Source organism: Sesamum indicum, linkage group LG7 (genome assembly GCF_026168435.1).
Source record: "Sesamum indicum cultivar Baizhima isolate 11 linkage group LG7, ASM2616843v1, whole genome shotgun sequence".
Lineage (NCBI taxonomy): Eukaryota > Viridiplantae > Streptophyta > Magnoliopsida > Lamiales > Pedaliaceae > Sesamum > Sesamum indicum.
This window is the reverse complement of record NC_142663.1, coordinates 7,056,857-7,071,457: the sequence shown is the minus strand read 5'-3', so window position 1 is coordinate 7,071,457 and position 14,601 is coordinate 7,056,857. Positions and strand designations below refer to the sequence as shown.

The following is a 14,601-nucleotide window of genomic DNA, read 5'->3' as shown; positions in this document are numbered from 1 at the left end:
ATATTCAGCCTTGTGCTTTATGGGATTTAGGGAACTAAATATGTATAATTTTTCTAATTTTAGGATCATTTTAAAATTTCATAAAATAGATGATTAAAAGTGTTGAACGACGTACTTTATGGGACTAAAAGTGTATTTTTGTTTCATACACATAACCAACTTACGTATTTCAATATGTATCTATGCGTATATATATGTATGTTATCTACCAGACGATTGTTTTTAACTGAAATAGTGTTAATAATAATCGAATCTCGAATAATAATATATTTTATAATATATAAAAAAAATAATTAAAATGGAAGTAGTCCAAGCATACAATCATAAGCTCTCCAAAACTCAAGTGAACCAAAGAGTATTTTAATAGAAAGTTCATGAATCAAGTGTCCATACTATTGATTTTACCTAATTATTAAAGAATCTTGTACTAGGTTTTACCATGTTGATTAAATTCTTTATGTCTAGATCATGTCCAAATCATGGATGATGTGTTAATTAGGACAAATTAGCTTTTGTACACACACACACACTTTTTCAACTCTTCACACAACTTTGTCTGCCAATCTCAGTAACCATATATATATATATTATTATATATATTTACTATTTAGTCATGTCAAATTCATATACCAAATCCTTATCCTTAACCCATAATTAAATATTACCCAAAATACTGATTAAATCAATAATTGAGCAATATTCATACATACTCCAAATATTCTATTCCTAATTTCATTTCAATTGGTCAATAACCCAATCACATACCCTGTAATATCCACAGATAATTAGTTGGTAAGTATTCAAAATTTTAAAATAATTAATAAATAAATTATAGATTAAAATTCGAATATATTAAAATTTGAATTTGGGAGCAAATTATATATAAAAATAAAAAATAGGAACGTAATGAGTATTTTTAAAAAGATTAAAAAAAATTAAAAAGGGGGGGGGGGGGGGGTTGTGGGTAGGCGGTTAACACCGCCCACCCTCAAATATAAACATACACACACATACCCACAAACACACACACCAATACACACACACAGCGTCTGTTCGTCAATAAGAATTAAGGTAAGAAATATTCATTTGAATTAATATTATTTATATAATTATATTATTTGATTACTCTATTTATTAAATGTAATTTATATTGTTCAAGGTAGTGTTTAATCAAAAAATTTGTGAGTTTGACTATTTAAATTAGTGTTGAATTAAATATTTTAATTGACTTTAAAATATTATAGTTGGTTAATTAAATTACTAGATTTGTTGTATTTAATCATTATTATAATTAATTTACTCAATTTCTTGGCCCTATTGACGAAATAATTAATTAAGAACGAAGTTATAAAAATATGAGGGATTTGAGTAAATGAATTATATGAGTTGGTTAATAAATTAAATATATACCTGGAAAGTTTAGAAAATTTAGTAAGTTAGATAATAAAGGAACGAAGATTTGAATTTTGATAGAAATAAAATATTAAAAGATTGTTGGAAATTGTACGAATAATATTTAATATTCTATTTAAAAATTACGATATTTTTTATATATTCATTATATTCATTATAACTTGTTATAGGATATAGAGAAATTACGAGATTTTTTAGTATATTTTACTATTTTTACACTAGTTGAATTGAGTTGGAGCCGAACTCGCAATTTTTCATGTCAAGTTTGGTTTGTTAATCGTAAAAAATGGAGTTCAAACTAGCTTTCATCGATCGATTCAAATCGAGTATCGGATAATTTGATTTATTTTTAAGTCCTACATGAGTTCCTAATCCAAATTGGAGTGGGAATGAGTGGTTATATCGTGGTGGCAACTAATGGTAATTTGGAGACAAAAGAGGGGTAATTTGGGGAATAGAGAGGTTGGGGTTGGGGGAGGGGTGGAGGATTTAAAAGTTCGCGCCAGCACGTGAAGGGGTGCATGGTGGAAATGGACTACTCGACTGCACCTAGTCGCATTTTTAATTGATTAATTAATTTATATTATATATCAAATCTTATTTTATTTTTTAATTTATTCTTTGGCACTTTGCTTCTTTTACTAAATTTGACTAAAAAATAATACCCTTTTTTTGTCTGCCTTTGCAAAGTCGACCGAATAAGGTTTTTTTATTTTAAATAAATTTAAATGAAAAATAAAAGAAAAAGAACCGGATATCGTAAATGATTACAGTTTAAAAATTATAATAAAAAATATATTATTTAATAAAATTAAATAAATTAATACAAAATTTTAGATTTTGATTATGATTAATTAAAAGTTTACAATGGTTTCTAGTGACGAGACAAACATCTGCAATGATTTTTAGTTATGATTTATGTTTTAATCTTACTTGCAGAAACAACGATCAATAGTCATTGAGAAATTATGGTGAAACAGTATTTGATGAGATTTTTTACTTTTAGTTACGATAATAATTGTAAAAAAGAATCTTATTTCTTCTAGTGTCGTTTCAAACGTGACTGCAAATATTTCGATCTTCTAAGAAGACACGATGTGTTCCACTCGAACTACCTCCTTTACATTGACCAAACAAGAGTTCGGACATTCTTGCACCAAAAAGTTATTTTCTCGATTTCAGTCATTCTTTTGTGTCGGCATTCATCTTTTTTATTGAAAAAATGCACATACATCTCATGCTATCTTTTAAATATGAGCTACTATTCTTGTTGATTCATTTTGCCAGCATTTTTGTTTTTAACTTTCTAGGACAATATTTCGTTCCTACATATTTTTAATTTTGTAATTACGATTATTTTTTACCGAGTTCACCCTTATCGCTAGTGGAAGTGAAACCCGGTGAGAAAAAAAAATTTTTGAAATTGCGAAACTTAGAAAGATGTATAATCAAAATTCTACCCTAAAAAGTTAAATAACGGAACGCCAAATGACCTAAGTTATGGATTTAAAAATGCATTTAAACCAAATAATTATATTTTTATCGCATTTAATCAATAACGGATTATTAAAGTAATTGTTAATCCATTTCTAATAAAGTTTAATAAAGAAGTAGCCTCACAAATTATTCTGGTGTGTTTTTATGCGTTATGACAAAAATACCCTTAATATTTTGTTCATGTAAGCATGCATACTCCCATGTTGTCACTTACACACCACTAAAATGTCATGGGGCCCCGGTACGGTCACTGGATCATGCTTTATGAGTTATTCCGCCTTCAGGGTCGGATTACTTCTCGCCCGGCCCACTTTTTGTCCAGGTGAGTGTTATGTCTCTATTGTCTCTTGGGGTAATAAACAAAATTTAAAATTGTTTAAAATCGCTCGAATCAAATTGAATCGAATTATTTTTTATAATTTATTTTTTTTAAATTATAATTTAAATTTAGAGTAAAATCGTACCACACCGGTAGTTTGGTTTTAATTTAGAACGTAAAAAATCGTTAAAAATAGAATCGCACCGCTAAATATAGTTTTAGATAAAATAATTATTTTTTTAAAAGAATTTCATATTCAAATTATATAATATCAAAATTTATATGTTATCAAATATTCATATTACAAAGGCCGTTTTTGTAAAATATATATTTAGACTTTATACAAAAAAATATATGTTTAATATTTTAAATCAATTTGACAATTGTCTCAATTATTTATTTATTTTTTTTCTCCTCTATTTTTTCCCCATTTTCCTCTTCTATCTTTCCTCATACTTTGTTCTGTTTTTCTGCTCTTTATATCTGTTCTTTTTAAAATCGATCATGGGCTTTGGATTAAGTGTTTTCTTATTGAATTAATATATATATATATATGATCTTATATTTTAATCTACTTAAAGTTGTATAAAGTATTGGTGGTGTATGGTGCATAATGTTGGTTTTTTTTTGCTTGCTGCATACAAACACTTGTTTTATTTTTTTTATTTTTGTTAGTTTTAATGTTTTATTTTTGTTATAAATATTAAAATAGCCAAACCTCACAAATCCGCACCTTTGATTTTGGTTTTAACAGTGGCATTTTTAAAATTATTTTATAAAATCGCCAATAGCAATTCAATGCATAATGTGCTAGTTTGGAGAACACGCCCATGTCACAGAGCAAGGCTAGGTCATATTTAATTTATCTATTATTTTAAAAAAAATACATAATGACTAAAATAACCCCTGCAGCTAAGCCATGTGCTAGTTACATGACCATTTTCTAGATGCATTTTCATTGAAAAAATAGTCAGATGATCGATTAAAATAAAAACTAAAATTAAGAGATGGTTGGATGCTAATGTTAAGAAATGAACTTTATTTAATCACAAACTTAAGGGACCAATTATAATATTGTACTTTCATATAACCAATTCTAATATATTATTGAAAAAAGTACTTTAGTAAGGGTACATGTCTTTTAACAATCTAATAAACACTTAAGACATTCACATTGTGATATATTTTATCATGATCATAAGTTACAGTTATTAGTATTACTTTACCTCCAAAATATTATGGTAGAAACAAAAGTACGAGAAAGTACAATATAAAAAAATAATTGTCAAATCTTAAAAGTAAAATAAAATCATTTAATTAGAAGTTACTCATATTTATTTTCAAAAGCTTCTAATTAATGAGATTGATAAGTTTTATTTAAAATTTCATGATATTAATTTATTTTTGTTTTAATTTTATGAAGTTTATATTAGTATTTTATATATTATCCAGACGCTATTTCATTTTAAATATTACCGTGTCCTAGTAAATTAATTTTTTCTTAAAATATTTAAAAGACTCTTCTAACAAATTAACCGCTTAGAAATATTATTATTTTTTATTTAGTTTTTGGTAATGAATATATTTATCATTGTCTAAATAGTTTAGAGGTTTATTAGAACTATTAAATAGTCTTTTATAATATTTTACACTTTCATAACCAATTCTTATTTATTATTAAAAAAATTATTTAAGTAAGGGTATGAGTGTCTTTTCATACTTTTATATATAGAGATAGATATAGATTTAATCAAATTGATGTGTGAGTTTATAATATATTTTAAATAAATAAATATAACCAAATAGCCTCTTAGCTCCAAGCGGTAGTAGGGATGAAGTGAAATCCACAAATTTGATTGAAACTGAATCACAAATAGTGCCAAAAACCTACAGGGGCACCAGCTCTCTCACCATATATTTATGCTCAAACTCCTAACCAAAGCTCAGTCAGAGGCAGTCTATGCTTTGAGTAAGTACAGAGATAGTTTCACTACAAGAGATGCATTTCAAAATTCAAGTACTAACAAACTCTGTTCTAGAGCAAAGTGCTCCATTAAGCATCAACTGGATTAAGAACTTGCCCGATAAACAGCACGACCCCGGTCATATCTTCTCTTATGAGAAACAGGAACGGGTGGTCAGCGACAAAATCCAACTTTTCGTCAACCTCCAAGGCCCTGAGTTTAACGACAGCAGCAGATGCAGCTGCAGCTTCTGTGCCTTCCTCATTCACCTCGATAAACGACTTGTGGAATATGCTTGAAACATAGAGATTCTGACTAAGAGGTGAGTCCACCATGTCGTTCAGACCATCACCAGAAAATGGATGGTCCAAACCCAGTCCCTTTAGAACGTCGGAAGCGTCAAACCTGAAAGTTATTTTGAACTTTGGAAAACGGAAATCACCAACTTCCACCTTCTGATGTGGGAGGTGGTGGTCTACGAATCCAGATTTTGAGGTGACCTTTTCTATCAAATCTGGCAGTCCATCGTTTGCATCAGGAAGAAAGAAGTACATTGAGAATCTACGCTTATCTCCACCTTGTTTATATGGTAGTCCCAAAACCTTGAAACCATCAAAAGCAAGAATGTATTGCTTCTTCTCACTGGTCATGAAGGGTGCTTGAACTGAGCTTCCATCTAAGAGGAAAAACTCATGGTCCTGTGTTGCTGATTCATCAAATTTTTCGTTCCATGCTCCTTTAAAGTACACTGCGTTTGTGAAGATAAGCCTAGTAGAAGCATCAACTGAACCAGATGGAAGCATTTCTTGGATTAGGCTGTCTGTTTCCTTGTCAGCCCATGTATTCACTTCTTTTGTTACCCCAGCAGACTTTAGAAATCACCAAGATGGACAAAAGTCACAGTTAGCAATAAATTCTTGTCAATATGTATAATAACAGAAGTTTCAGTATATTTTTACCATGATTAATTACCTTTAATATGTTCTCCTTTCCGTCCCCTCCCCACACCACCAACCCTCCCCAACCCACACACACACATGAGGAGAAAGAAGCAAAGTAACAAGGAAAGCACGCTGACAATGTTTAAGCGTGCCAGCTGGAGAGTTGCAAAAGAAACCAGTAAAATTTAGCAAGTTGGTCCAACAGGGCATCAAGGGCAATAACTAGAAGCATATAATTGCACAATATAAGCACATAATTGATGGAATAGTATTTCAAAAAAAATGGATCTCTCTTATCTGTTCATAATTGCACATAAGATGTGCAAACCAGATATCATGTTAGAATCAGAATCTATACTAAATTCCAACATGACGAACACATCAGGGTTTCATACAAGGAGCATGACTTGTTCCATTTACATTGGTGGTATGAAGGACAAACTTTTGATGCCCATCATATACCACTAATTCATTCTATAGCTCATAACTTCACAAACGTTGCCTCGAATTACACTTGAAACCATGTCTAGAAATGGATTGGATGTTAAATATGTACCCACCCATCTTACGATCATAGTGAAAATAAACTAAAGAGTTCGCATATTGGATCAAGATAGATTAGAATAACCAACCAGACCCCACAATTATCTCACAACTTCAAGTAGAACTATAGAAGGAGAGACTAGGGAGCTCTACGACCATCGCCCTTCACTTTCTATAATCTAATTCTCAAGCTTTATATATAAAAATTAAACAGATTTAAGACAATGCCATCTTTCAAATAACTATATTGCATTCCATGCAACCAAAGCTAACTCAGCTCCAAGACTAAAAGTTCAGACTCCATCCCTGAGAAGAACACCAAGCCAGACTTCAACTTTCCCAAATAGAACAAACAACTCTCTTTAAACTTGCCAACATGAGAAACGTAAATGTTATACAGAAGACAAGATGTTTAATTCCTCCTAATTCTAAAGCTCCTCAGCTCCATTCCAGATCATGAAATGTCTCAACAAATTTCCACATAGACCCTTAACAACATCATAATAAGCATACTATGAGCAATACCACTGCACAAATATAAAGAAAACAGGGAGAGAAAAATGAAATCTTTTTATGAATTCAAAAGGGCGCAATCACATGGCATTAATCCAAATCCCAATTCGGTCTACGGACAACTATTATCCCTAGTCTAATTCCCGAAAAGACAAACAAATTAACGTGATCAAAGAAACAAACCTTATGCTGAAAATCAACATGAATAGAAACAGCCCTGTAAACCTTCCGCACAATATCCTCGAAAGAGGGCCTCAAGCTGAGACTTTGATCAACCCAAAGGCCGTTGGCGAAGGTCAATCGAGGCCCACCAAGCGGAGCACCGTCAGCGAACATCAGACCCACAAGCTGCGACGTGAAGGAATTCAGTGCTTCGGTAGACATGGCTTTGAGAAAGTCCAGCAGCTGGTCCCGGGCGGGGCCGTCCGACCCGGACAAGATCTGGCCCAACACGACGTGGATCGATAGCGGCGAGAATACGAGGTTGGCGCCTTTGGCCTCGGTGGAGATGACCTGCTTTGCGATTGAAAAGGAAGCGTCGGTTTGGTTGAGGATGGTTTCACGGAGGTCCATGGTATAATCTCGTGGGTGTGATAGTGCGTGTTCTTGAGGAGACAAAATGAAGCAACTCGTAGACGAATATGGATTGCTTCTGCGCTGAGGTCCGAATCTCACCACCCCGACAACATAAATAGGAAACTGGAATCACATTCCCTTTGCTCCTCCTTCCTTTCCTTCTTGGGCCTCGTTTGGCTTATAAGTGTGATTAATTTATCTTCGCACAAGATTATCTTTAACCATTAACCGTGTGCAATTACATTTAAATTTTTTTAATTTAAAAAATTATATTTTACAATTTTTATATATATTTTCGACTAACAAATAAATTTATTTGATAGTCAAAATTCAATAGATTTATTGATATCCATATTTATTCGAATTAATTTATTACTAACTTATTACAAGTCAAGCATATATTTTTCGAATCATACTACTCTTATACATCTTCATATGCTAAATGTATGGGAGGAGGTATATTTTCATCCCTTGTCAGAAAAGATTTGTTTGACCTGTAATAAGTATATACTTTTTTTTATTTATTAATTTGTTAATATTAGTAAATTTTATAAATTTTACCAATAGATGAGTCTATTTGTTATACATAAATAAATATCAAGCGTACTATATGTATGAATTTTATGTGTAATTATATAAAATTTTAAGGGAGAGCGACATTGATATGGAGGGTAGGCTATCTTCCATAATCGCGACACCTGCAAACTTTGTTGATGCAGCCAACAAGAAGCATTGTTGAATCTCGTTTTGAAATAGTATAGTATCGCCCTTTCCATCTCTTTGATGCTCACTCAATCCCCATATGTCCGTACAAACTTCACTTCCCTGTACATAATAGTCAGAAAGTGTGATTCATGTTACTAAAAACGGGTCGGGTTGTGACCCACTAACAATGTATAAATTTGGCCCATCTCGCAGATCAGTCGACTTGTTTTCAAGCATTTTTAATTATGTATAATTTTATAGGTCGTAATTATTAACGTACTTAATTAAATTTTTTATTCTTTCAAAAGTATAACTTTTATAATTGCTAATATACTGAATCAACTGTTACTAGTTAATATATTGAATGATTTAGAATATACATATATATTAATGAAAGATTATTAAAATAAGACGTTATTATTCATATTTGAATCGTTCAATTCTTCAAACCAATAATATTGAATTAATATCTTTTTTCGATTGTCATTTCATTTAAAAACTGTAGATTGTGATTTGAGGTCCGCTATCATCCTTTGATATTACTAGCTAAGATATATTGTATCTATACTTAGTGTGGTACATATCTCTTAGGAAGAAAAATATATATTATTTATTTGATATATATATATATATATATCTTGTGTTAGAACGATGGGATAGGATTGCAATAATTATATTCATTATACATGTATATATTAGACTTTGAGGAATGAAAACTACGGCATTCACTCAATGTTCATGGTACTAGAGTGTTAGAAAAAAGAACCAAGCTCATTGTTCTTTGAAACAGTATTCTGTTCACCAAAAAAAGAAAAAAAGAAAAAAAGACAAGGGTGATGGCCAACATCGAGAAGGAGGCTACTTCCAAAAATAATTCGATGATTACATCTCCTTATACTTTGTATTTGTCTGACAACTCGGGATGATTATTTCTCCTGTCCAATTGAGAGGAGAGAATAATGATGAGCAGGCAAGATTATGAGGAACACCCTTAGAGCCAAAAAGAAGCTTGGCTTTATTGGAACTATGACTCGACCAAGTGAGGATTCATCAGAAATTGAAAACTGGTGGATGGTGAATTTCATGCTTGTGGCATGGGTTTCTAATACAATTGAACCAAGTTTACATTCTACCATAACATATATGGAGAACGTAAAAGACTTGTGGGAAGATCTACGACAAAAGTTTTTTATCGGGAATGGACCACGGGTTTAAAATCTGAAAGCAGACATTGCAAATTACAACAAGCGGGGCAAGCAGTGGTTTTATACTATGGCCGACTTAAGATGATGTGGCATCAACTAGTGAATTATGAATCGATACCCGTATATCATTGTAGTGGGTGCAAGTGCAATATTACATTTAATGAAAAAACAAGATAATGAAAGAATCCCACAATTCTTGATGGGTTTGGATGATGTAGTATTTGGGGAAGTGAGATCAAATATTTTGAGCATGGAGCCCATACCAAGTTTGATGCGGGTGTATTCTATGATGATTCAAGAAGAACGATACTGTGGTATCACACAAACCAAAGATGAACGAAGAGATGCAGTGCCTTTACAACACAAGTTGGACAAAGTGTAAAAGTGGCAGCAATGAAAACTAAGGATAAAGTTGCGTTGTGCACACAGTGTGGAAGAACGGGACACGAGGCCAAGGAATGCTTTCAAATCATCGGGTATCCAGATTGGTTGGGAGATAGACCCTGAGGAGGAAGAAGAGGCATGGACGTGGCCTAGGTGGGACAATTACGTCTGGACATGGACGTAGTAATGTTGAGAAAATGCGATCAAGACAGCAAGTAGTGTTTCGCAACATCAAACCGTGGTGAATGAAGCTGATAGAAGCGCATTTCCTGGGTTAACCAATAAACAATGGGTTGCGCTCTTAAACCTTTTAAAATTTCATATGACTGGTGCAGCAGAGAAACTCACTGGTAAAACTTATTATCTTGATTGGATATTAGATTTGGGAGCATCACAACATATGACTGGTGATAACAAGTTCTTGACTAATGCGAGGAAGATTTCACCGTGTCCGGTGGGACTTCCAAATGGCCAGCACACCATTGCAGTGAAGGAAGGGACATTGTGTTTCGAGAAAAATATTTATTCGAATAGCATTCCATTTGTTCCTGATAAGAATTGTACACTCATTTTCGTTGCTCGGATGGTGAGAGAGTTAATTTATATCTCACATTTTCTGACAAGCTTTGTGTGATATAGGACAGAACCTCGAGGATGCTGATTGGAGCGGGTAAGCAGTGCGATGGGGTTTATCTTTTCAAAGCAGTGGGAATGGCGCGAGAAAATGAGATCAAGAAAATAGATGTTAGCCATTTGTGGCATTTGCAATTGGGACATCCCTCGAACCAAATTATGTCTTTCATTCCCGAGGTTAGTAGGAATAAAGGAATACCTAGCTCCAAAGCATGTGATGTTTGTTTTAGGCAAAGCAAATGAGAGAAACATTTGTTAAAAGTAATAAAAGAGCAAACGATTATTTTTCGTTAACTCATTGTGACATGTGGGGACCTTATAGAATTCTTGCCTCATGTGGAGCAGTTTATCTTTTGACATTAGTTGATGATTTCTCCATAGCAGTGTGGATTTATCTATTACTTGAGAAAATTGAGGTGCCACAGAAAATTAAAAATTTTTGTTCAATGGCTGAAAAACGTGTTCAAATTATTCGAAGTGACAATGGTAGTAAATTTCTTTGTTTGAAGTCATATTTTATGAAAAATGAAATTATGCACCAAACTTCTTGTGTTGGAACACTTCAGCAGAATGGAAGGGTTAAAAGAAAATATAAGCACATATTGAATGTGGCACGAACCTTGAGATTTTAAGCTAACCTACCTATAGAATTTTGGGGGAATGTGTATCCTAACAGCTGTGTACTTGATAAATAGGACACCTACTCCACTGCTTGATGGGAAAACGCCATGCGAAGTTTTGTTTGGAAAGCCGCCACCATACAACCCAATGAAGGTATTTGATTGCCTATATTATGCGCATCGGCAGACTCGTGATCGGAACAAATTTGGAGAAAGAAACACAAAGTGTATATTTTTTGGGTATCTCTTTGGGAAGAAAGGTTGGCGTGTTTATGATATTGAAACAAATTAATATTTGGTATCATGTGATGTAGTGTTCTATGCGATATACATTAGTAAAAAATATATATAAAATTATAAGGGTAAAAAAGTAATTGGATATATAGGAGACACACCATAAGCAAATAAAACCCACCACACCATATAATTTCTCATACCACTATAAATACCAAAATACTAATTTTTTAATCCAGGTTACTATCATTGACAAGACCCATTCTCTTGAAAATTAGACATTTTGCAGAAATTGCATTTCACCTGGTGCGCACTTCCGTCGTGGTAAAATCTCGATTTCATCTTTTAACAAAAAACCTCAACCACATCACTATGAGAAAGTGTTTCCGTTTGAGAAAGATAACAAAAGAAATATGAAATTAACCCTATAATGGTGCATCATCCAGATGGCTCTAACTTTGTTCATGCAAATGAGTATAGATGTTCGTCTAGAGATGCAGATATCATCCTCGACAGGGGGAGAGTGAAAAACACCACTCAGGAGGTGGAAAGCGAAAAAGATTCTGAAACTGAATCGATAATAAGGCGAATTGTGAAAATGAGGTGGATATAGTCAATCCACCTATAATAGAATAGGAGACACTTGGTAGAGGTTTTCGGTTGAAGCAACCACCTGCCATATTGAAGGAATATATCACATATACAGCTCGTCGATTGAGAAACCGCACTACACTTGCTACCGCCCAATCAAACTTCTCAGGTACTCCTTATTTCGTAGCTTATTATGCAACATGCTACGATTTTTCTACAAAATATCGAGCTTTCTTAGCTACAATGACAGCGGGAACGAAGCCATCATGGTATTCGGAAGCCGTGAAGGATGCTAGGTGGAGAGAAGGTTTGAGTAAGGAAATTAAAGCTCTTGAAAACAATGGGACTTGGACTCTAGTTCCTTTACCTCCAAGAAAGATGGCAACTGGGTGCAGGTGGGTATACAAGATAAAGTACAACTGAGATGGAACTATTGAATGATATAAGGCACGACTGGTGGCTTTGGGCAACAATCAAGTCGAGGGGTTGGATTATAATGAGACATTTGCCTCAAATACCAAAATGGTGACTGTTCGTACTTTTCTTGCAATGATGGTGCTAAGCAATGGGAGTTACATCAAATGGATTGTGCATAATGCATTCTTGCATGGACATCTCGATAAAGAAGTGCACATGAAATTACCACCGAATTTCACAGTCTCGATAAATAAAGTATGTAAGTTGAAAAAATCACTTTATATGTTGTTGGTTCTCTAAGCTTGCAGCATCCTTGAAACGGTATGGTTTCATACAATCCGACTCTGATTATTCGTTGTTGGTTTATAGTGCAAATGGTGTTCGATTGCATGTGCTTGTGTATGTCGATGACTTGATCATTGCTCGCAATGACTCTGAGGCAATAACGAAGTTTAAGATCTATCTAGGTGATTGTTTTCATATGAAAGATTTGGGTTTCAATATTTTTCCGGACTCGAGGTTGCATGCGGCTCAGATTGGACATAATTTCTAAGACTAGTTTATTGTGTTCAAAGCTTGCGTTATTTCCAATAGAACAAAACCATCACCTAGCCTTAGCTGATGGGCCGTTACATGATAATGTCGAGCACTACATACGTTTGATTGGCAGATTGATTTACATGATGATGTCGAGCAATCAAATTTGATGTTATTTGAATCTTATGAACTACAGTCTTTGGTTTGTTCTGTATAAACGGGTTAAATACAATTTATCTCTTGTAAAATGTGAAATAAATAAATACAGCCCTGTAAAAATAAATGAAGCACGTCTCTATCAATGATTTAAATAGGAAGATATTTTGCTTTATTTTCCAAAACACATGAGATAATTTACTGTTATATTTTTTATGAGTTTTTTACTTATTTATCATATCACATGGCAATAAAAGGCTTCTCCCTCAATTGGCATTTTTTCTGAAAGCGTGTTCGCAAATATTTTTTGAGGAAAAAACTCATATTTTTTATCCTATATGTTAGGTGTCTTTTTATTTATTTAATTCCACTTATTATGGTTTTTTCATAAACTGAACATCTTTTTGATTTTTAACTCTCTTATGTATTTTTCATTCAATAATTAACAGAGTCGTTAGTAGTTTCACGTATATTCCCATATATTTTGTTGTTAATTATTAGATGAACGTAAAGACTAAAGTTAAAAAAAAATCAATTTATAAATTACAATATGAGAAAATCATAACAAATAAAATGAAATAACATATGGTATTAAAAATGTGATTTCCCCATTTTGAAGCTTGTCACTTTTATGGTCGAAGGCTGCAAAAATTTTAAAACCTTCCCTGGTTTGGGCCCATAGTGTTAATAAACCCAAATTTTAATTATTCTATATCCCATTCATATAATAATATTATCTTCACCTTTCCTCTCCTGATTCCCGGATATTTTGGCCTTTTCTTTTCCTGAAATAATTTATAATATCATTTATTAAATATTGAAATATTTTACAAAAAATTTTATCATTCATTAAATATATTATAGTTCGTACAACTTTTTTTCTATATAAAATTTATTCTTTACATTATTTAATACATTATAAAATAAATAAGACGCCTAATCGATTGAATATTTTGGTCATGGTAAGGATCAATTTGAAGTACTAAACGAGAATTTCATAGTTATAGAGATCAAAAGTAATATCGAAAACTCGTCTTCTTAGAGAGTATTTAAATAAATTTATTTTAAAAAGATCTATATTCATATTATAAGTTTTTTTTAAAAAAAAAAAAAATCAATCACCCATATAACACCTTAAAATCTTTTAAACGACTCATAAAAGGTGTTGAAAGGTTATAAACACACCTAAACATCCTCTCGTAGGACTGAATTTATTTGAATGATTTTATAAGTTTATATATTTTGCATCAATTACACTTAGACTCCTCTAAAAATATAAATTATTTTTCCCCCAAAAAAATTTAAAATTATACTTTTACCTCCTCCAAATATTCACTATTTATATCTGACCCT

The 14,601-nt window shown here is 32.4% G+C and overlaps 1 protein-coding gene across 1 annotated transcript; it reads right to left on the bottom strand.

The window, feature by feature from the left end:
- Positions 1–5,062: 5,062 nt before the first annotated feature.
- Positions 5,063–7,939, bottom strand: SERPIN1 (Serine protease inhibitor (SERPIN) family protein). The gene is made up of 2 exons (XM_011085489.3): positions 7,374–7,939; positions 5,063–6,062 (listed from the first exon to the last, which is right to left on the bottom strand). Exons 1-2 carry the CDS (start codon positions 7,761–7,763, stop codon positions 5,283–5,285), a joined length of 1,170 nt encoding a protein of 389 aa, XP_011083791.1. The 5' UTR covers positions 7,764–7,939; the 3' UTR covers positions 5,063–5,282.
- Positions 7,940–14,601: the final 6,662 nt, after the last annotated feature.

Coding starts and splice junctions, on each gene's coding strand:
- SERPIN1 (XM_011085489.3), bottom strand. CDS start 7,763: ATGGACCTCCGTGAAACCATCCTCAACCAAACCGACGCTTCCTTTTCA. Junction 6,063..7,373: donor ATGTTGATTTTCAGCATAAG/GTTTGTTTCTTT, acceptor TGATTTCTAAAG/TCTGCTGGGGTAACAAAAGA.